Below are 24,194 nucleotides of genomic sequence, written 5' to 3' on the forward strand. Positions count from 1 at the left end.
TACGCTGTGATAACGATCGAAGTCAAGAATGCATTCAACAGCTCCAGCTGGGAAGCCGACGCTACTTCCCGAACCGGGTTTCAGATCTACGAGCCAAATATGGGACAGAGATCGACTTAGCTCACGGTGGGAATACTACAAGGCTCCATCCTTAGTCCAAAGCTCTGGAACGTGATTTAAAACGGCGGTCTAACGCTGAAGCTACCCAAACGAGTTGAGATCGTTGGCTTTGCGGACGACGTCGTCATACGGCAACAGGCAAGACGCTGGAATAGATGGAAATGCTTGCGACCGAGACGGTCGACCTGATTGGAAACCTAATGCATGGAGCGAAGCTGCAGATAGCATACCACAAAAGCGAGGTGGTATTGATCAGTAACTTTAAAGCGCTGCAGTTTTCAGCAGCCCCAATGGTAATTGGGGAGAACGCAATAAACTAAACAAGTTGAAATGCCTGGGAGTGATGGTCGACTACCGTTTGGCTTCAATAGCCACGTAGAATACGCATACGAGAAGGCAGCGAAGACCTTCAACGCGGTAGCCAGAATCTCGGGACCAAGCAGTAGCAAGAGACGGGTCCTGGCTAAAGTATTTACGTTGATACTGAGATATGGAGGTTCAGCCTTGGTTGCAGCGCTGAAAACCAAGCGAAATTTAAGGAACCCGAACAGTAAGTACCGGCTCAACAAACCTTACGCAAACTTTTCGAGATATTTGGTGTACCCTTTGTTGTAAGAATAGTAAACATTTATAAGTAATTCCATTAAAAGTGGATAAATAATGGTTAAACTTGATTTCAAAATCATTTTGATGGTTAAATATTGAAAAAGAAAATTTCCCGCTTTTGTCAGCCAAAAATTTCCGATGTTGCTGACAAAAACGGGAAAATACTGTATTAAGAAATTCATCAATCACGGTTTTTTAGATTGATGATGACATTTAATCATTAAAAAAGGGTATCAAAATAATACTCAGCAATACTGAGCATTTTTTAAGATATCACGAATATGAAATTTTATAACTAACAACTTTACTGAAGAAAGAATACGTTTTTAAGTTGTTCATGATTTTCTGTAGCAAGAATAGCTATGTTTTATGTTAATTTCAATTAACATTTATTTGCAATGTCACACAAAAACCACCGACAAACAGATATAACTCTAACAAGCTGTTCATCGAACAAGAATTTGACGGTCAATTTAAAATTATCAAATCAACCATTAACATACACAATTGATGGTCACTTTCGGTTACAGAAAAGCTTGGAAATTCTAAATACCCTACACGGTAGAAAGTTGTCACATCTTATCCAAATGCTCTTGCACTTGACTCAGTCTGTCATGCGGCACTACGAATCAAAGTGATTTATTATTGATTTTAAAGTGATTCGCGTTTTGAGCAAAGTGATTTGTCGTTGAAAAATATGCACTGTATAGCACCTTTCAATCAAAATGATTATCATTTGAATTGGCACCACTGTTTTCATCCATTGAGTTTAATTAGTTTTGCTTTTGGAAGCAAATGTCAAAAACACACATGCCAAAATAACTCGCGAAGATGCCAAGTCAACAAAAAATTAATTCAGAGCAGGAAGCATTTCTCAATTTCCACCCGAAATAATTTGCATTCTAGAGCGTAAATATTACGTAATTGTTGCTGTATTCAATAATGGTGTATAATTCAAATATGTTCTATTACAAATCATTGTCAAACTTATCAAATTTATTGCTCAATGTCTCGTCTTGCTTCTACTAAAAACCTTGTAATGTTGTTCAATATCACTTGGAAACATGTGATCTGGGTAGTAATATGATACATGTTCTATGATCATAATCTGAATAACATATAACAAGGCTAGCAGTATGAACAAGGCAACACATTTATTTAAAACCATTTTCATCAAACATGATATCCAAGAATAAATTAGTTAAACTTTAAGTGATAGATTTTTAATATCAGGATGGTTGACATTTCAAGTTCAAAGCACAGCACATCAAAAATGATGAGCAATACAATCTAAAATGAAGTGATTTGCTGTTGATTTCATCGTGCTTCGATATGATTTCTTCCAAGGGATTTGCACATCGAATTGCAATGTTTGGCAAGAAGTGCAAATTCAACAGCATATCACTTTACATGAACATGATGTTTTACCGTGTCCAATATGGTTTTTTATGGAATCGGGGTGGCATGTACGGATCCTAAATCTTTGTCTGACGCCATTTCGATCCATATTGGGTTTCAAAATGGCATCCATCATGTACCGTTCCGATTCAAATTTCGGACGATTCAAATTTCGGACACTTTCATTTTTAATTAAATATTACATCCAGTTAGAAACAAAGTAATAATGTTAGATGATCGTGGAGGGCGCTAGTCAAAAAAAATTAAAATTTACAAGACATGTGGATCATATTCGACCGAGATAATCAACTTTTAAAAGTGTCCGAAATTCGAGTTTAAGTGTCCGAAATTTGAATCGGCACGGTATTTCCGATCTCTGAACATCACTCCGATTCCAAAATGCAGGGGTATTTGATAGTATTTTTAGGTTTTTCTCTAACTCTGATACCATCTTGGATTAAAAACTGACATCAGACATGGGTTTCCGGTCCCTATACAACACTCCGATTCTAAAAATACCCATATTGTGGGGTATTTGACAGTATTTCCCAGTTTTTCTGTAGCCATCTTGGATTACAAAATGGCGTCAGAAATGAATTTTAGGTAGGTACTTAACGTCTTCCAGATTCCAAAAATACCCATATTTTGAGTTATTAAACAATATTTTTCTACTTTTATGTAAACGGAATTTGTCATCTTGTTTTTAAAAATGGCGTCAAACATGGGTTTCCAGTCCTTATGCGCAGGCATGGAAAATCATTTGCATTCATTTCGTGCATTCATTTACATTCATTTGCCCCTAACTTTTTTTGCCAACAGAATTTTTCAAAATGATGGAGCAAGATTTTGTAGGTTTTATTATTAGCTACAACTTTTGTTAACATTTTAAATCCGTATCTCTTATGCATGACGAACCAGAGCGAACAGAAGCCACTACTGTTTTTCAGAGAATGTATTTTGCTCTAATTCGTGATGCATAAGAGATACAGATTTGAGCTATGGGCAAAAGTTGTAGCTAATAACAAAACCTACTAAAGCTCCATACATCATTTTGCGGAATGCTGTCGATGAAAAAAGTTAGAGGCAAATGAATGTAAATGAATGCATGAAATGAATGTAAATGATTTTCCATTCCTGCTTATGCGTCACCTCGATTCCATAAATACCCATTTTGTGGATTATTAAACAGTATTTTTCTGATTTTCTCCAACCGGAAGCTGCCATATTGGATTTGAAAATGGTACCAGGCATGGATGTCGGGTTCTAGCACGTCACCCCGATTCCAAAGATACCCATATTGTGGGTTTTGTACAGTGCTTTTCCGTTGTTCTATAATCAGAAGCCGGCATCTTGAATTTCAAAATGGCGTCAGACATATATTTCCGATCCCTACACGTCAGCCCGTTTTTAAAAATACCCATATTTTAGGGTATTTCACAGTACACTCTTCTCCCGAAGAACGCGAACTCGGTCTACACGAATTCCATTTACGTTGGTCTCGAATGATTCCGTTTACGCGAGGGAATCGCGTAAATGGAGTACACGTAGCATATGGGATTTAACCTAATAAGGACCAACATGGAATATCTCTCGATCCTGGACATATAGAAGGTTACTGTCTTGCGCAAAGTTGTTCAGTAGATCAAGACCTAATGGTTGGTGGAGAGAAGTTCGGTATTTTCTCACTTCGCGGCGCTAGTGAGTATGTGTTAGTGATTTCCTTGCTTATGTCATATCTTGAAATTCTTGCCATCTAAGAAGTTGCTATCTCCGGAAAAGTTAATCAGTGCACAAAGACTTTATCGTTGGTGGACAGATGTTCGGATTTCTCTCACTACACGGCACTAGTGTGCTTCAATTAGTGATTTCCTTCTTTATGTTATAAATTGAAATCCTTGCCATCTAGAAAGTTGTTGCCTTTGGTGAAGTTGGTCATTGGATCAAGACCTAATGATTGGTGGACAGATGTTCGGATTAATCTCACTACACGGCACTAGTGTGCTTGAATTTGTGATTCCCTAGCTTATGTTATATCTTGAAATCCTTGCCACCTAGAAAGTTGCTGTCTTTGGAGAAGTTATTCAGTGAATCAAGACCTAATGGTTGGTGAACAGAAGGTTGGTATTTTCTCACTAAGCAGCGCTAGTGTGCTTGAATTTGTGATTCCCTAGTTTGTTATAACTTGAAATCCTTGCCATCTAAAAAGTTGCTGTCTTCGGCGAAGTTGTTCAGTGCATCAAGACCTTATCGTTGGTGGACAGAAGTTCGGAATTTCCTCACTACGCGGCACTAGTGTGCTTCAATTAGTGATTTCCTTGTTTATGTGATATCTTGAATTCCTTGCCATCTAGAAAGTTGCTGTCTTGGGTGAAGTTCAGGTATGAGAATTTTCGCACGGCAAGATACATTAAAAAATTGTCATCCTGGAAAATTCACGATAAACAACAACTTCTTGTCGCACGACAAGATCACCACAACAAAATCAAGAATCCATCCAGTCGCGACTATGAATTCTAGTCATATGTCACTCATACTGTTAAAAAATATAGACAAAGTACTATCGGTCATTTAAAAAGAAGCATCACGACAAGAAACCATTAATTCTAATACCGAGGTCAGATCTTAAAAAAAGGCCGGAAATAATGTTCATTTCCTTCAATATTGGTATTTTCGGAATCGATATTTCAAGATGGTGGCTTACGATTTCAGAAAAAGTGGGAAATACTGCCAAATACCCTTCAATATGGATATTTCTAGAATCGGGCTGACGTCTAGAGACCGAAAATCGATGCCCATCGCCATATTGAAATCCAAGATGGCGGCTGCCGATTTCAGAAAAAGTGGAAAAAAACTACCAAATACCCTTCAATATGGGTATTTCTGGAATCTGAATGACAACTAAAATCCTTAAATTAATTTTCGACGAATTTGAAATCAAAGATGGCAGCTGCCAATTTCAGAAAAAGTTGGAAAAACTGCTAAATACCCTTCAATATGAGTATTTCCGGAATCAGGATGACGTCTATAACCCATAAATCGATGTCCAGTGCTATTTTTAAATCCAAGTAGTGGCTTGCGGTTTCAGAAAAAGTGGGAAATACTGCTAAATACCCTTCAATATGGATATTTTCGGAATCGCGATGACGTCTAAAGACCGAAAATCAATGTCCAGCGCCATTTTTAAATCAAAGATGGCGGCTTCCGGTTTCAGGAAAAGTAGAAAAAACTGTAAAATACGCTACAATATGGATATTTTCACAACAAAGACGACGTGCAGATGCCGAAAATTGGAATGCCGAAATGGCGTCAGGGTATTTGACAGTTTTTGTTTTAAACAGGACTGCCATCTTAGATTCCAAAATTGCTTCGGACATCGATTTTGAGCCTCTACATATCGTCCCCATTCCAAAAATACCCATTTAACATTACTATCCAATTTATCTGTAACCATAAGCTGCCATCTTGGAGTTCAATATGGCATCGGACAGAAATTCCTAGTCCGTAGCTATCACCACGAATCCGAAAATTATTTGAGTTTTTACAACTTTTCCTGTATCCTGTAGCTGCCATTTTGGATTTCATGACACTCACTTTCTATTTCTAGATGTCATTCCCTAGACGTCATTCCTTTTCCAAAAATATCCATATTGAAGGGTATTTGACAGTATTTTTATCTTTTTCTGAAACCGGAAGACGCCATCTTGGATTTCAAAATGGCGTCGGACATTGATATTCGGCATCTACATGTCGTCTCAAAAAATCCATATTATTGGATATTTGACAGTTTTTCTGAAGTCAATGGCCGCCATTTTGCATTACAAAATGTCTTCAGACATAAATTGTAGCACATTCCACTGCGTCCTAGCAAGAAGTACGGTCGACTTAGTTCGCGCTCCGCTATTTTGGAAGTTTTCTCGCTATTCGCTTGATTTAAATTGTCAGTTTTTTCTCGCTTAGAGTTCCCAGCTAAATAATTAACTAAAAGTGAGTTTTTTTCTGAGAAGAAAGTGTGTTTTCGGCATCATCGGAAGGAAAATTGTTTTTACGATTGCCAATTCGCCAACCATTTTGAGCACCATCGGTGCGTGGTAACGAATACCTGCACACGGATCATCGTCATCGAGTGTCAGCATCTGCCTCCGCATTTACACCGCTCATCTATCATCGTGTGTTCAGCTGAGTGCCGACCCTCACATAAGCACACACCAACGAAGACCACCCGCACACGCTGATCGAAGATCATCCACGCGGCGCGTCGCTCCGCTGCTGCCGTTTAAACGCTCGGTGGTAGTAGTATAGGATTATCAGATAAGTTTTTGTTCTTGTTTCTCTCTTTCGCCCACAGTTAAATTTTAAGTTTGTGTTCTGTGTTTGTAGTTTTTTTTTTGTGTATTGTGTCCGAGTGATTATCGTTTCAGTGGTAGAGCGTTTTTCGCTCCCACTAGTACGGCAAAATGGACATTTTGTCGCAAGACGAAATGGACGTTTTGTCGGAAGATGACACCACTTTGCCACGCGATGGCAAGAAGGGTCGAAAACGTACGTCATCTCTCCCTGGTTCATCGTCTCAGTCTGGCAAAGGACAGGCTCAGATAAACCCCCGATCGCGAGCCTATCCAGATGACTCGACTGGCCCATGGGTTGTCTACTTTCAGCCCAGAAACAAACCTTTGAGTGTAATGCAAATTACTAATGATCTGACGAAGCGATACTCGGCCGTGACTGAAATCACGAAGGTTAGGCACAATAAACTTCGTGTCTCCGTCTCTAACCTGAAGCAGGCTAACGAGATTGCTGCCTCCCAGCTCTTCACGCTCGAGTACAGAGTTTACATCCCAGCTCGTGATGTGGAGATCGAAGGTGTGGTCACCGAAGCGAGTCTGACCCCCGAGATCTTGGAGAAGCAGGCGGTTGGCCGTTTCAAGAACCGTTTGCTTCCTCCGGTGAAGATACTGGATGTCCAAAAACTGGGCTCAGTATCTGTCAGCGAGGGTAAAAAGAGTTTTACCCCCACAGACTCGTTCCGTGTGACCTTTTCTGGTTCAGCCCTTCCTCACTACATCGAGCTGGGAAAACTTCGACTACCTGTGCGTTTGTTCGTTCCCCGGGTCATGAACTGCCAAAACTGTAAGCAGTTGGGACATACGGCCTCCCACTGTGGCAGCAAGGCACGCTGTTCCAAATGCGGAGAGAAGCATGGGGATGACACCTGTGCAGCTACCGCACCAAAATGCGTGTACTGTAAGGGAACTCCTCATGGTATCTCGTCATGCCCGGTGTACAAACAACGCGGGGAGAAATTACAACGCTCACTTAAGGAACGTTCCCGGCAGTCTTTTGCAGAAATGCTTAAGACGGCCACGCCATCGACCAACGACAAAAATCCCTTTTCTCTTTTGTCAGATGACGAGACTGACTCTGACTTGGCTGAGGAGGGAACTTCTTTCTGTTTTTCAGCACGGAAACGAAAACGCATCCGTTCGCGGAAAGTTGAGAATGAAGAACCTCAAATCAGCTTGCCCAAATCAAGGAGTGGTGGAAAAAAGGAAGTTTCTACTCCTCCTGGATTCAGAAGAACTGACTATACCCAGGATTTTCCACCTCTCCCGGGGACATCCAAAACCCCTGATGTCCCATTTTTAAGAACAGAAGCCCCTTCTTCATCTGGGTTGTTCTCATTTGATAAAATTGTGGACGATATTCTCAAGTACCTGAATATTTCTGATCCTCTCAAAAGCATTGTTCTGGCAATGCTTCCTACTGTGAAGACCCTCTTGAAGCAATTGACATTGAAGTGGCCCCTCATTGCAGCAATCATTTCCTTCGATGGATAATTTTCCAAACGAGGTCGGGGATTTGATCACTATTCTACAGTGGAATTGTCGAAGTCTTATTCCTAAATTAGACTCTTTTAAGTTTTTAGTTCACAATAATGATTGTGATGCATTTGCTCTTTGTGAAACTTGGCTCTCTTCAGATATAGATCTTCCCTTTTATGATTTTAACATTATTCGACTGGATCGTGAGGATTCGCGTGGAGGAGGGGTACTTTTGGGGATCAAAAAGTGCCATTCTTTGTATAGAGTGAATCTTCCACAATTTACAGGTATTGAAGTTGTCGCATGTCAGGCTATTATTAAAGGTAAGAGCCTTTGTATTGCTTCTGTTTATATTCCTCCTAGAGCCGTTGTTAATCGAAAACAACTTTCAGATATATGTTCAGTACTTCCTGCTCCACGGTTGATTATGGGAGATTTTAATTCCCACGGTACAGGCTGGGGGGAACTGTATGATGACAACCGTTCTACTTTTATATATGACCTCTGTGATAACTTCAATATGACAATTCTTAACAATGGAGAAGTAACACGTTTGGCTGGACCATCTTTGAATGGAAGTAAATTAGACCTCACACTTTGCTCTAACTCATTATCGTTGGATTGCACGTGGAATGTGATCCAGGATCCTCACGGTAGTGATCACTTGCCGATCAAAATTTCGATTGCCAGTGGGTTCAATCCGTCGGAATCCGTTAACGTCGCGTACGACCTCACCCGTAATATCGATTGGACAACGTTCAAGACCGCGATAGAGGAAGCCGTGTCGTCGGTAGAAGGGCTTCCACCGTTGGAGGAATATAACTTCCTCTCCAATCTGATCTTGGACAGCGCGCTTCGAGCTCAAACTCGGCCGGTTCCTGGAACGTCTTTGCGTAGGAAACCTCCTTCCCCTTGGTGGGACCACCAATGCACTGAGGTTTATCGTAAAAAGTCCGACGCGTTTAAGCTTTTCCGGAAACGTGGAACACCCGTGTATTTCGAAGCGTACTCGGCTCTTGAACGCGAACTCAAGAGCCTCATCAAAGCCAAGAAACGCGGATACTGGCGGCAATTCGTGGACGGATTATCGCGCGAAACGTCGATGAATACGCTTTGGAACGCGGCGCGAAGGATGCGTAACCGGTCTTCGAACAACGAGAGCGAGGAGTACTCAGATCGTTGGATTCTCAAGTTCGCGCGAAAAGTATGTCCTGATTCCGTGCCGGCACAGATGATTCCTCGCGAAACGACGAATTCTGTAGACGAGATCAGCCAGCCTTTTTCAATGCTGGAACTCTCACTCGCGCTCCTTTCGTGTGGCAATTCGGCTCCGGGGGCTGATAGAATCAAGTTCAACTTGTTGAAGAACCTCCCAGACGTCGCTAAGAGGCGCATGTTGAACTTGTTTTGTCAGTTCCTGGAGCTCAATATTGTTCCGGATGATTGGAGGCAAGTGAGAGTTATAGCCATTAAAAAGCCTGGAAAACCCGCTTCAGATCATAACTCGTATCGTCCTATCGCGATGTTATCGTGCATTCGAAAATTGTTGGAGAAAATGATCCTTTTTTGCCTCGACAAATGGGTTGAGACGAACCACCTACTCTCAGATACTCAATTTGGATTCCGTAGGGGCAAGGGAACGAACGACTGTCTCGCGTTGCTTTCCACTGAAATTCAGTTGGCTTTTGCTAAAAAAGAGCAAATGGCTTCTGTATTCTTGGATATCAAGGGGGCTTTTGATTCAGTATCCGTTGAAGTCCTTTCAGACAAACTCCACGCTTGTGGCCTTTCTCCATTAATAAATAACTTTTTGTACAATTTGCTGTCAGAGAAACATATGAGCTTTTCTCATGGAAACTCTACAGCTTCTCGATTTAGTTACATGGGTCTCCCCCAGGGCTCATGTTTAAGCCCCCTTTTGTATAATTTCTACGTCAGAGAAATTGACAATTGTCTAAGTGACAACTGCACGTTGAGACAACTTGCAGATGACGGCGTAGTGTCTATGACAGGGCCCAAAGGGGTCGACCTGCAAGGACCCTTACAGGATACCTTAGACAATTTGTCTACTTGGGCTATTCAGCTAGGTATCGAATTCTCCACGGAGAAAACTGAGTTGGTCGTTTTTTCTAGGAAGCATAGCCCAGCACAACCAAAGCTTCAACTTTTGGGTAAACCGATCACTCATTCTATGTCCTTCAAATATATTGGGGTCTGGTTCGATTCAAAATGCACCTGGAGATCCCACATTGAGTATCTGAGACGAAAATGCCAACAAAGGATCAATTTTCTCCGAACAATTACCGGAACGTGGTGGGGAGCCCATCCGCAAGATCTTCTAACGTTGTACCGGACAACGATTTTATCGGTTTTAGAGTACGGTAGTTTTTGCTTCCAGTCGGCGGCTAAAACTCACATCATTAACTGGAACGTATCCAGTATCGTTGTCTTCGTATCGCGTTAGGATGCATGCACTCGACTCATACGATGAGTCTAGAAGTGTTGGCGGGCATGTTGCCACTATCGGATCGGTTCTCAGAATTGTCCCTCAGGCTCCTCACCCGTTGCGAAGTTATGAACCCACTGGTAATCGAAAACTTTGAGAAGCTTCTTGAGCTGAACCCTCAAACTCGTTTTATGTCATTGTACTACGTGTACATAACACAGGATGTCAGCCCTTCACAGCATAATCCTCATCGTGTATGCTTCTCCGACTTCGGCAATTCAGTTAGTTTTGATTTATCTATGACGCGGGAGATTCGTGGGATCCCAGAACATCATCGTTCCATGATTGTTCCGTCAATTTACGCTGCAAAGTTTGGCCAAGTTGATTCCGCAAGATCGTTCTTCACAGATGGATCACTAATAGAGTCGTCCGCTGGTTTTGGTATTTTTAACGAATTTCTTAGCGCCTCTCGAATGCTTCAAGCTCCTTGTTCTGTATATGTTGCTGAGCTGGCGGCAATACATTATACGCTAGAAACGATCGCCTCACTTGCACCAGAACATTATTTTATTTTTACGGATAGTCTCAGTTCTGTCGAGGCTATTCGCTCTATGAGGCCGGTAAAGCACTCCTCGTATTTTCTCATGAAAATACGAGAGCTTTTAAGTGCTTTATCTTTAAGATCTTTTGTCATCACCTTTGCATGGGTCCCATCTCATTGCTCGATTCCGGGCAATGAGATGGCTGACTCACATGCTAAGGTGGGCGCTATGGAAGGCGATATTTACGATCGACAAATCGCCTACGATGAATTTTTCTTCATTTATCATCAACAGTCACTCGTCAGCTGGCAGAATAAGTGGAGTGAAGGGAGTTTGGGACGATGGCTATATTCGATCATCCCTAAGGTGTCGAAGAGTTCTTGGTTCAAGGGGTTGGATGTGGGTCGAGACTTCATTCGTATGATGTCTCGCCTCATGTCCAATCACTATTCGTTAAACGCTCACTTGTTCCGTGTTGGGCTGAAGGACAGCAATCTCTGTGAATGTGGACAAGGTTACCAGGACGCAGATCACATTATTTGGTCTTGTGCTGAGCATCGCGGAGTCAGATCTGAACTGTACGATTCCCTTCGGGCTCGAGGTAGACAACCTAATGTTCCAGTTCGGGATATTTTGGCTAGACGCGATCTGGAGTTTATGAAACTCATATATGTTTACTTTAAGAATATTAACATTAGATTGTAAGTTTTATTAACCTTATATTTAGTTTGTATTTTGTACGTGTGGGTTTTTTTTTATGTTTGTTTTCAAGATGAATAGAAATTAGTTCATGTTTTACGATTAATTAAATATTTGTATCGTAAACCACATTTCAAACCTCCCTCTCCCTTTTCCCATCAAAAAAAATTGTAAATCCCCACTAACCTCGAGACAACCGCGAGTATCCGGTCCAGCTCCTTTAACTTTAAATATAAGAAATCAATAATGTATAACAAAAATGATAACTCGGCTCTGTAAAGTTTATTCGATTGAGCCTGTACAAATAAAGTAATTAATTAAAAAAAAAATAAATTGTAGCACTTCTTCCGAAAATACCCATATTGTAGGATATTTGGCAGTTTTTTTTCCGAATCTGAGAGCCGCCACCTTGGATTTCAAAAATTGTATCGGACATCGATTTTCGGCCTACACGCGTCCTGTACCTAAAATATCCATATCGTAAAAACCAACGGCCACCATCTTGAATTCCAAAATGGCGTCAGAAATCAATTTTCGGGATGTACACGTCGAACCAGTTCCGAAAATATCCATATTATAGGGTTTTTTGACAGTTCTTTTGAAGTCACTGGCCGCCCCTTGGATTTCAAAATGGCGTCGGATATCGATTTTTGGCATCTGCATTTCGTCCCCGTTCCGAAAATATCCATATAATAGGGTATTTGATAGTTTTTCTGAAGCCAATGGCCACCATCTTGGATTCAAAAATGGCATCAGCTCTATTTTCGGGATGTACGCGTAGTACTTGTTCCGAAAATATCAAAATTTTAAAGTTTTTTTTTTTGGATTACAAAATGGTGTCGTAAATATATTATACGGTATATGACAGTTTTTTTTTAGAATTTGAGAGCACATTAGGATTACAAAATGGCGTCGGACATCGATTTTCGGTATCTAGACGTCATCTCGATTCCGAAAATATACATATTGAACAGCGTTGCCAGATATACCGATTTATCGGTATTTATACCGATTTTCAAACTTGATACCGATATACAGATAAGGTTTATCATAATACCGAATTTTGAGTTTTAATACCGATTTATACCGATTTTTTATTAATAACCAAAAGGATTACTGCCTGCCCGCACTGAATTGTCAGAGGAAACTATTGTGAGAGACTTTTATCTCTTTGAAAATTAAAATTTTTGAGCCTGCTCTAAAAAAATGTCATCATCAATAATGTCTAATTCGTGATACTCTTTCGACTAATGCGTCCATTTTCTCGCCGTTTTTGAGTTACCAAGCAGTCGAAAAACAGCTGATGGCTCATCCAGGTGATTTCTGGAAATCGGGAAATACTTTTATTCAGTGGAAAAATAAGTCCATTAAAACGTTAATTTTTGAACTTCCGGAAATTTCTTTAATCTTCCCTTCGAAGTTTATTCCAACTTTCCATAGGAATTTCCGTCCACCTTACCTTGTAAATTATTTTCCGATTCCTTTCGGAAAGCTATTTCAACTTCCCTTGGAAGCTTCTTCTGGCTACGCTCGAAAGGTTCTTCCGTCTTCTTTCGTCAGTTTTTTCAACTTCCCCGGAACTTCAGGAACGCTTCCAGAGGTTTATTGCGATTCCATTAGCTGCAGGAAAACTTCAGGAACTTTTCAGAAGTTCTGAAACTTCAGAATAGTTCGGACTTTGAATATGTTCCGATAAATTAAAGACAGTTTCATTATTTTCTGTTTAAATTCGAGAACCCGGGAAACTCGGGAAGCCCAGCTCCAATGAACTTAAGGAAACTGAAATATTTTGGAAACTTCACAAGTCCAAAGAACTTCAAAGAAATTCAATGGTTTTCAGGATAATTCCATTTGTTTCAGGAGAATTGAGTTAAATGAAATCCGATAAACTCAGGGAATTTCCGAAAACTGCAGTAAAGTTCCAAGAGGTCCAAAAAAATTTGGAAACGTAAGGGATGTTATATAAACATTAGAAAATTGTGAGAACATTTTAAGGGAAGTTCTGTGTTTTTTTATCGGCAGTTTCTAGAACTTAAAAAAAATAAAAAATGTGGGGGTTCAGAGAACTTTTATGCTTGTGTTCATTAATTTAAAAAAGCGGTACAGAAGATCCAGGGACTTTTAAAGAAGATAAGAGATTTTCCGGTAGTTTCATAATAATCAGGGAAGTCTCAAGTACTTCAAGGATGATCAGAGAACTTCAAAACAGCCCCATTAGCTTTAGGAAAATTGCAAAAACTTTCAAGGAGTTCCGAGGAATTATGGGATATTCCGAAGAGCGTGGAATTTTTCCAACTTATTGGAAGGTTTTTCCGAGTTTCTCCCAAATTTCCCTGGAAATGGCTACTACGGGATTGGCTTCCAATTTCCAAACTTTCCATGGATTTTTCCGAAAGTTTCTAAAAGTGTTTGCCAGAAGTTTCTCAATATTTATGTTGGAAGAACTCCATGTTCCGACATTTCTTAGAACTTCCTTCAAACTTCCTCCACAAGATCTTCTTTATTCTTCCTCTGGAAGTTTTGTCGGTACCATTAAGAGACAAATTCAAATATTTCCAAGAAATTTCTTCTGACTTACATCGAAAGTATATGGCAGTATTTCCCACTTTTTCTGAAACCGGAAGCCGACATCTTGGATTTCAAAATGGCTCCAAACATGAATTTGTGGGTTCTACATGTCACTCTCATTCCAAAATACTAATATTGTGGGGGTATTTGATAATATTATTATTTTATTTTTACGAAGTACATTCCTAATAACGCACTAATTCGATTTACGAACCCGGTTGTTTCGTAAATGGAGGATCCAGTGTACTTGAATTTGCAAAAACACATGAAACACAGCGACTGCATATAGCAGAGATCATGGGTTCCCAACATGCCTCTAATAGAAACATAGGGTTGTCTTCCTTGGGCCTCGAGGGTATTCAAAAGTCGCTCTCTGGAGCCGTCATTATCCGTACATTTCCAAACTGCGCGATCGATGTCATCGTAACCGTTTCCACACCGACAGATGTTGCTGTCCACGAGGTTTATTCTATGAAGATGCGCATTTAGCGAGTAGTGGTTGAACATAAGTCTACTCATCACGTGAATGAAGTCACGACTTAAGTCTAAGCCTTTAAACCACGCTCTCAAAGAAACATTAGGAATAATTGAATGTAATCACCGTCCAAGATTTCCTGTGTCCCAATAGGTTTTCCAACTCGAAAGGGTACTCTGACGCACTAAATGGTAAAAATCATCTTGTTAGATTTGCCTGATATACAATTCGCCTTCCTGTGCGCCCACCTTTGCGAGAAAGTCCGCCTTCTCATTGCCTGGGATTGAGCAATGTATAGGGAACCCATACAAGCGCAATCATATATGATCTTTCGACCAGTACACTCATCGGCTCCCTTACCTTTGAAATGAAATAAGGTTTCATCGACCGAATAGCCTCAATCGATCTAAGACTATCCGAAAACATGAAGTAATGGTCTGCGGGTATGTTGGAAATCATCTCCAATGCGAAGTTGATACGGCAGAAATGCGTGAAGACGCTGGATCCAAAAAATCAAATAATGGCTGAAGTTGCAGGCTTTAATCGACCGAGTCACATTAGAAGAGCAGCAAAATAGCTCTATCAGTGGATCAAACAACACTACCGATGTCTTGTTTGTCCACCCCATACAACAAATATTGTCAAATCGTATCGCATCCCATAGCTTTGACACTACAAGTGCCTCTATTGGCATCCCACGAATAACATATAATCGTCTACTCGACCAAAGCAATTGCTGGGAGAGAAGCTTTGTTTATTCACCATCGATTTGCACAAATCGAAACGGGCAACACTTGTTGCATGTTGACATGGTGTTGTGTGTGCTTCAAGCACGGTCACAGCATCTTCTGGAGTAGGAAGGAGACCAATCAAATGCATTCCCAATAATGTTTATCCTGGTTTCCATATAGGTACTTACAGTATAATCTGATTGTTCCATCGGCTTCGCCACGTGGATTCTTGGCTATGCACTTGTAGATACCGTAGTCAGCTTGCTGTACATCACTGATGTGCAACCGCATCACCGCTTTGTACGAAGGTGTTCCAGGAATAGATTCAGTCCTGATGGGAAGGGAGAATTGGTGAGTAGAGTATGTTTTCAGAACTACAGCTGAGTTAAAACAATCAAATAATATTTGCATTTTAACTACTGGACGGTATGTATTTGAAGTTGGAATTAAATATCCAGATTGGAAAATGATGCACTGCTTGGTCGTCGACAATGCAATAACTGAAATTAACTCACTTGTATTTCGTGGAATCATGTATCATTTGATCCTTCTCCAGAGTCCAGTAGTTGAGTGAGGTAGGGTGTGCTTCCGTACTGCACTCCAGCGTAACGTTATAGCCCAAGGGGATGCCAACGAGTTGATGTGACGTCCACAGTATCGGCGGAACTATTGTAATGTACAGTAGAATAAAAAAAAACGATTATCGAGTTATTGACTGCTGTGGCGAATACGTACAACATAAAGTATCAATGAGCCAATACTCACAATCGACACTGACTTTGATCCTTTTGGACACGCTCGGTGGAACGCCATTGGACGCGAGGCAATAGTAGCCTCCCATGTCGTGACGAGTTACCCGCTCCATGGTTAGTGTGTCGCCTTCCCAAGCTTTCACTGCAGCAAAAAAAAAAAAACAATTAAAAACAAATGAAATGTAAACCAACAGTTTTGGCGCAAATTAATATATTACCGGTGAGATTTTTGGAGATGGTGATATTCAAAATATCTTCTCGCCTCCACTTGATCGAAGGGATAGGACTTCCGGTTGCTTTGCACTTGAGAGTTATGTTTGCACCTTCCCGGATGATAACGTCACTCGAGGAAAACGAATCGTCGATATTGGGAGGCACTGGAAGTAAAATATAGTTACTTGTAGAACTAAATAAATCAAATTTTGTTTCAACAGTCAGCCGGTACCGAGTGTAGATATATAATGTTTAAAAAAACGGCTTGTTTCCTTGTCGGGGACTGCGGTCAGTATTTTGATCTATGTCTATGGTGGTATATCCTCGTTTACTTCATGGCGTGTGTTTTGATAATTGTAAGAGTGATCTTCATGATTGATTATCGGCATTATACCTTCGACTTGTTTTTGTGTTTACATATGTATATGAATTATCAAGTGACAACATGGAATTGCACTATTTAGCTTGCAACTATGATGGGCGGACTAATCCAGATTTTTCTAGGTACGGACAAGTCCTTTATCAATAAATCTGCATCGTTTATGCATTACACACTTAGATTGTTATAGTAGAGTAATTTAAAGCGGATTTTTTATTTGGCAAAAATGTCCACCATTGATGCCGCCGTCTCCGCATTCTACGACAACATCTATAAAGTAATCCAAGATACTGTTCCGGTGAAGAGCTTGAGCTTGAGCTTGAGCTTGATTGACCGCCCACGATTGCTACTCTGTTACTGCCAGATCAGCTGTAATTACACAGGTCAAGAAAGGAATGGGAAGGATTGTGTTGACATGACACTCGCTTTGATGGAAGCCGAGAACACCTCTGCACTTCCACGAGGAATCACTGGGATGTTATATAAGAGGGTTGGGTTTGCAGCAGGGTTCGTTTTGGTAAACGATAAGCTGAATTGATGTCCTAACGATCATATAACGCGAAGGAGCTTGCGACTAAACCCACGGTCTTCTGCTCAGTAAGCAAAAACGTTTGCCACTAGGCAGACGAGCACCTTTTTAATCACCGAGTTGCTGTTATTACCATGTAGTCATATTAACAAATAAAACGATTGACGAATCTTGAATGTGGATGGGCCTGAGATTAGACTCATGATGTTCTGCTCAGTAAGCAAAAACGGTTGCTCTAAGGCCACCGAGCCCCTCATATCACATAATACAGTTGCTCAAATTTGTGTATCCATTCAAACCCGGAACCAACGACAACAACGAGTTTCGCAAAATACACGATACACAAGTGATTTTACCATAAATCTCTTTGATATGTAAGGACCTGGGACAGCGTTTTTCTGCTCAGTAAGCAGGCCACTGTAACCGACGATCTTTCAAATCCGAAAACTAAAAACTACGAAAAAGTACTTAGGCCTTCATTAAGTTCCACTTTCACGCGACGTTCAATGACAGGGTACTATCCAGGATTACAACTGAAAAATCCAAATCTGGCCAATGCCCACAAAAGTCCATGCAATAGTCTCATTCCGTGCCTTATGGCAACTTCATGATTCTATTGCGCTCATCTTCTGGCACCACCCAGGGGAGACTTGGTCCTGTACTCAATGCTTACCTTATCTCCATTCCACTCAGCTACTCGCAATTTCTTGTGATATAGTGGGCGGAATATTATTATATGAGACAATTCAATGCAGACGTCTTTCCAAATTTGGCAGATCGACAGGTAATCGGTGAGTTACCACGATAGTTGCTATTCAACAACTCGACAACGTCCCATCGTCAACGCCTGCTATGAGAATTTCCCATTGCATACGTCAACGAAATGACGTCATCGAGCTATCGATCAACTACCCTGGTTATCGCCTGGTATCTTATAGCACGATGCTAGGAGGCGAACCGGAAGAATCGATGAGTTACCTCTCCCCCTACAAGATACTGTTCCGGTGAAGACACGAAAATCTTGTTTGCAATTCCAACAACCTTCATGGAATCCGCAATTGCGTAATCTGCGTAGCCGTCTTATTCCAAAAGGCCTGAGTTCAATCCCAGTCGGCATTTTCTGAGGCATAAAATCTCTGATCACGGGAAGTAAAGCCGTTGTACATATGTATATATAATCGAACATAGTATAATATAATTTTATTGATTTCTTCAATTTTAAATGGATTTACAAAATTTTTGTCTTCACCCAGCTACTCACCGCAAAAAAAAATCAATTTTGTATTTTTTTGGGGATGTAATTCTCAATGCCACCTAAGTTTTTGTCATATACCTCAAGCCAGAGTTTTAAATAAAATTCGATGCACAATTTTGTCAATAAATTGCGATGAATGCTTACTGCCTCCTGCTCCAAAATATGTCCTGATAGTTACAAAAAACATGTTGATACATGCTGCAAATGCTTACACACTTAGAAATTTTTACAGAAACCTGTAAAATTTTATCGAAATCTCAACAGCTGAACGTTCGGTTTGGATTTATTTCATTTCACCACGAAATCATAAATTCGCTCTTTTCATATAGCATTCTTGTCTGCTGCTTGTCATCCACACATGATGAAACAAAAAGTTGGTTTCCCATATAGAAATACCATTGCAGTGGTGAAGGACAATCCCGTTGTTTACGTTGTGTGGCAAAGTTCTTTTTACTTAAATTTGGGTAATTTTGAGTTTTGCATCCCACTCTCACCTTTTGCTGTTGTCAAAAACGGAACGAAAGATTCGACTTTCTCATGACTATCGTTCAATAAGCTACTAGTGAGTATATGAGATATTCTCAAATTTGAGTAAATTAAACTCACGAGTAAGTAATTATTTTTGCCGTAGTCAAACACTGATAAATGAAACTATTCCCATTTTGCTTGAAATTTATTAAATTTGACATTCAACTCAGTTTAATAATATCGAAAGATTAAAATCAGTCCGCATCGTGCTCTCTTGCCGTGCGGATCTATTTGCTTTTTGCTTAAGGAAGTGTTACTACTACCTAAAGCTACAACAAATTTAAACAGCACTTTTCAGTGCTCAACCTGTAAAAAAAAAATTTCTACCTTGTTCAACTCTTATTCCTCTTCGATCCTTGTTTGGACCCTACCCGAGGTAATCCTTCTTGGATATCGATAAGGAAAATTCGATAAGATCCTTCAGATTCTTATAGTAATCTGCTTGGAAGTCGATTTGGATAAAAATTTACTGCCGCCATGGCGCCTAAACGCTTAAGAAAGGGGCAAACTCTTGACCCCCCTTCTGATGAAATTAATTTGAGTAATCAATTTGATTTGCTCACGGATGATGAGAATGATCCATCATACAAGAAAAATTCTAGTAAACTTTCCCGGCTTAATGCCAAGAAGGAAAAGATTCCCCCTATTGTGATAACCACTTCCGATTTTCATGCTCTTCGCATGGAACTTTTGAATTTCGTGAAAGTTAAGTTTTCACTACAAATTGGACGCCAGGGTGAATGCCGTGTATTGTCTGAAATCTTGGACGGATTTAAATGTATTCCCAAGTATCTTACTGAGAAGCAGCACAAATTTTTTACTTACGACACCAAAACTGAACGTGTGTTCAAGGTTGTCATGAAAGGACTGCCCAGTGGTGAATCCCTGGATCAGATCAAAAATGAACTGGCAAAATTAATTGGAGTTGTGCCACTTCAAGTAATCAAAATGAAAATGAAATCCCGTTCTGGCGATTCGCGCAACGGGATTTCTAATGATTTTTATTTAGTTCACTTCAAGTCTAGTGAACTAAACAACCTTAAGGCCTTAGAAAAAGCTAGCCTTATGCTCCATGTCCGAGTGAAGTTGGAACACTTCAGGAAGACTGGAGGAAATTTCCAAAACCTCACTCAGTGCCGTAAGTGCCAGGGATGGGGTCACGGAACTAAAAATTGCTACATGCCAGCTAAATGCATGAATTGTGGTGATTCCTCTCACGCAAAGAACGACTGTCCTGTGAAGGAAGATCCTAAGAAATTTAAATGTTCAAAATGTGGTGAAAACCACAAATCCAATTTTTGGGAATGTAAGACTCGCAAAGCGATCCAACAATCTCGTTCTAACCGTCAGGTAGGAAACGCTCCACGTTTCCGACCAGGTACAAATTCCTCTGCTGTTAACAACGGTCAGCGAGGAACAAATTCTACATTCGTACCCGTAGGTACAAATATCACCCCTGCTACAAATGTTTCATCTGTACCTACTTCCCTCGCTGCTAACAATGTTCAGCGAGTTAATGGAGCTACCTATGCTGCATCGGGTAAAAATCAAAATACTAACCATCGTTCTAACGGAAATTTTGACAATTTTGACTTCTAACTCCATGTTTGATGCTATTCAAACTGGAGTAAAATTTGCAAATAATATTGTCATGACTTTAAAATTCAGTAATGGATTTTAAAGCATTAAATATTCTAAATTGGAATGCTCGATCTCTTAAAGATAATGAAGACGAGCTATTTAACTTTTTGAGAGTTCATAACGTGTATATTGCCGTTATAACTGAAACGTTCCTCAAACCTGACCATAAGGTTAAGAAGGACTCAAATTATTTAATTTATAGAAATGATCGTCTTGATGGACCCTGTGGTGGCGTTGCCATTCATAGACGAATCAAACATAAAAATTTTTCTTCATTTGAAACCAAAGTTTTTGAAACTTTGGGAGTTTCTGTTGAAACAAAATTTGGACAACTTACGTTTATAGCTGCCTATTTGCCATTCCAATGCGTAGGCCAGCAAAAGAATTTTCTCAGAGGGTTACCTCCAGAAACTTACCCGTCATAGGTCTAAATTCTTCATTATTAGTGATTTTAATGCAAAACACCGCTCATGGAATAATGCTCAAAACAATTCCAATGGTGATATTCTGTTTTATGATTGTTCTGCAGGTTATTACACTATTCAATATTCAAACAGTCCAACATGCTTTTCTTCTGCAAGAAATGCATCCACCATTGATTTGGTCTTAACTAATTCATCTCAACTTTGTAGCCAATTGGTTACCCATGTTGACTTCGGTTCTGATCACCTTCCAGTAACTTTTGAAATATCCCAAGAAATAATATCTAATCCCAACAGCTCTACTTTCAATTACCATAGAGCTGATTGGGAGCAATATCGAACATTTATGGAATATAACTTCGATCCAAACATTCCTTTGCAAACCAAAGATGAAATTAATTATGCTCTTGAATCTCTGACTACTTCTATAGTTGAAGCAAGAGCTGCCTCAGTACCAAAATGCGAGGTTAAATTCGATTCAATTATAATAGACGACGATCTTCAGCTCTTGATCTGTCTTAAAAATGTCCGTAGGAGACAATATCAAAGAACACGCGATCCTGCCATGAAAGTTATCTGGCGGGATTTACAAAAACAAATTAAAAAACGATTATCTGCCCTGAGGAACAAAACTTTTGAAAATAATGTTTCTAAATTAGACCCGAGTTCCAAACCCTTTTGGAAACTCACAAAAATTTTGAAAAAACCTCAAAAGCCAATTCCAGCGCTTAAAGAAGGTGGTAAAATTTTGATCACAAATTTGGAAAAATCTCAGAAACTTGCTAAGCAATTCGAGAGTTCCCATAATTTCAGTTTGGGTCTTACTAGTCCTATTGAGAATGAGGTTGCTCGGGATTTTCTGAATATTTTCTCTCGGGAAAATATTTTTGATGATTCCTGGGGGACGAAGTAAGGTCTATAACTAAAAAGTTTCAAAATATGAAAGCTCCAGGTGATGATGGAATTTTCTATATCCTCATCAAAAAACTCCCAGAAAGTACTTTGTCTTTCTTGGTAAAATTATTTAACAGATGTTTCCATTTGGCATACTTTCCTGATAAATGGAAAATGCAAAAGATGTTCCAATTTTGAAGCCGGATAAAAATCCAGCTGAAGCTTCTAGCTACCGCCCAATAAGTTTGCTTTCTTCAATAAGTAAATTTTTTGAAAAGATAATTTTGAATAGAATGATGCTTCACATCAATACGAACTCAATTTTGGAAGATGAGCAGTTTGGATTTCGCCATGGGCATTCAACTACTCATCAACTCTTAAGAGTTACCAATTTAATTCGTTCAAACAAATCTAAAGGCAACTCAACTGGAGTTGCTCTTCTAGACATAGGAAAAGCATTCGACAGTGTTTGGCATGAAGGTTTGATTGCTAAATTGAAAAAGTTTAATTTTCCACTTTACATTATGAAATTAGTTCAAAATTATTTAACTGACAGAACTCTGCAGGTAAATTATCAAAATTCCAAATCTAATCGACTACCTGTTAGAGCAGGAGTTCCTCAGGGTAGCATTCTTGGGCCTATATTGTATAACATTTTCACTTCGGACCTCCCTGATTTGCCTCAGGGTTGCCACAAATCTTTGTTCGCTGATGACACAGGCATTTCCGCTAAAGGAAGAAGTCTTCGTGTTACTTGCAGCAGACTGCAGAAAAGTTTAGATATTTTCTCTTCTTATTTACAAAAATGGAAGATTTCTCTCAACGCTTCCAAAACTCAACTTATAATATTTCCACATAAGCCTAGAGCTTCGTTTTTGAAACCTAGTAGTAGCCACATAGTCACTATGAACGGAGTTCCAATTTCCTGGTCAAACCAAGTGAAATATCTTGGATTAATACTTGACCAAAAATTAACTTTTAAAGATCACATTGAGGGCATTCAAGCCAAATGTAACAAATATATAAAATGTTTGTATCCTCTTATAAACAGGAAATCTAAACTTTGCCTGACGAATAAACTTCTAATATTTAAACAAGTTTTTAGACCGGCCATGCTTTACGCTGTGCCAATATGGTCGTGTTGTTGCACTACCAGGAAAAAAGCACTTCAAAGGATTCAGTACAAAGTTCTGAAAATGACTTTGAAGTTGCCTCCCTGGTACAGCACTACCGAAGTACATAGAATTTCGAATGTTGAGACTTTAGAACAAATGTCCAACAAAATAATTAATAATTTCAGGCAAAAATCGTTGCAATCCTCAATTGCAACGATTAATTCCCTTTATACTTAGATAAGATTTAGTTTTAGTTTTTAGTTTAAAGATATCAATTGTTATACTGACATGCAGGTTTAAAAAACCTGTTTAAAATACTGAATTGCCAAGACAGGAACAATGTAAAAATACTTAGATATATATCATAACAATTAAGGCTGGTAAGTTTCTGTAGTAACTGAGATGAGTGAAAAGAACATAATTTTGAGTAATTTTTTGGTTCCGTGTAAAATTATCTGCCATCTTGTCGGGGACTTGGTGGAAACGCTCCTACACTGAAACAAAATCCATTGTCAAAAATACTATATTGCTGGTTTAAATTAAATACCCTCATCAATATATTTTTGCGATAGTAGGCTCTGCATTTGAACAAGTTTGACGTGCATTTTCTCCGCTGTTTATTTGACGAGTAAAAAATAGGAAAATATATTTCGTCATATTTTTATAACAGTATAAAAAACCAACCATCACACCGGTCCAGAAGTCGATAACAAAGAGTTCAAGCAAAGAGTCAAGAAGGAGCTCCGAAAATAAACTCCCCCACTGAACCCCCGACGTTCTTTCGTTTGCGACGACGTCACGGAGAAGTGATCCACAAGTGGTGATCCTGGAGACTCCTTTAATCACAGATACAGACAGGAAATTCCCCAGATTAAAAGAAATCACCATGGATCATGGATTCAAGGAGAGGTAACATGTTATTTCAGTTGAAAAGTATCATCAGTACGATGTGGAGGAAACGGTCAAGGGTGGATATCATTCTGATTCAAGCAAGAAAGATGGACCAGCAGCGCCATGCAATTTCATCCGGTTGACATTGCTCATGGATTCATTTGGTGAGTT

At 39.7% G+C, this 24,194-nt stretch overlaps 1 protein-coding gene across 1 annotated transcript in view; it reads right to left on the reverse strand.

The window, feature by feature from the left end:
- LOC135706560 (lachesin-like) overlaps positions 1-24,194 on the reverse strand; it is a 269,244-nt gene that overhangs the window by 23,556 nt on the left and 221,494 nt on the right. The window contains exons 4-7 of the mRNA XM_065228210.1: positions 16,375-16,533; positions 16,170-16,298; positions 15,920-16,070; positions 15,593-15,735 (exon numbers count right to left, since the gene is read on the reverse strand). Coding sequence (XP_065084282.1) covers positions 15,593-15,735; positions 15,920-16,070; positions 16,170-16,298; positions 16,375-16,533 — 582 coding nt within the window. The remainder of the gene's footprint in view (positions 1-15,592; positions 15,736-15,919; positions 16,071-16,169; positions 16,299-16,374; positions 16,534-24,194) is intronic.

Source organism: Ochlerotatus camptorhynchus, unplaced genomic scaffold (genome assembly GCF_037179485.1).
Source record: "Ochlerotatus camptorhynchus isolate MF236.1 unplaced genomic scaffold, CSIRO-AGI_Acam_v1.1 ptg000284l, whole genome shotgun sequence".
Classification (NCBI taxonomy): Eukaryota; Metazoa; Arthropoda; class Insecta; order Diptera; family Culicidae; genus Ochlerotatus; species Ochlerotatus camptorhynchus.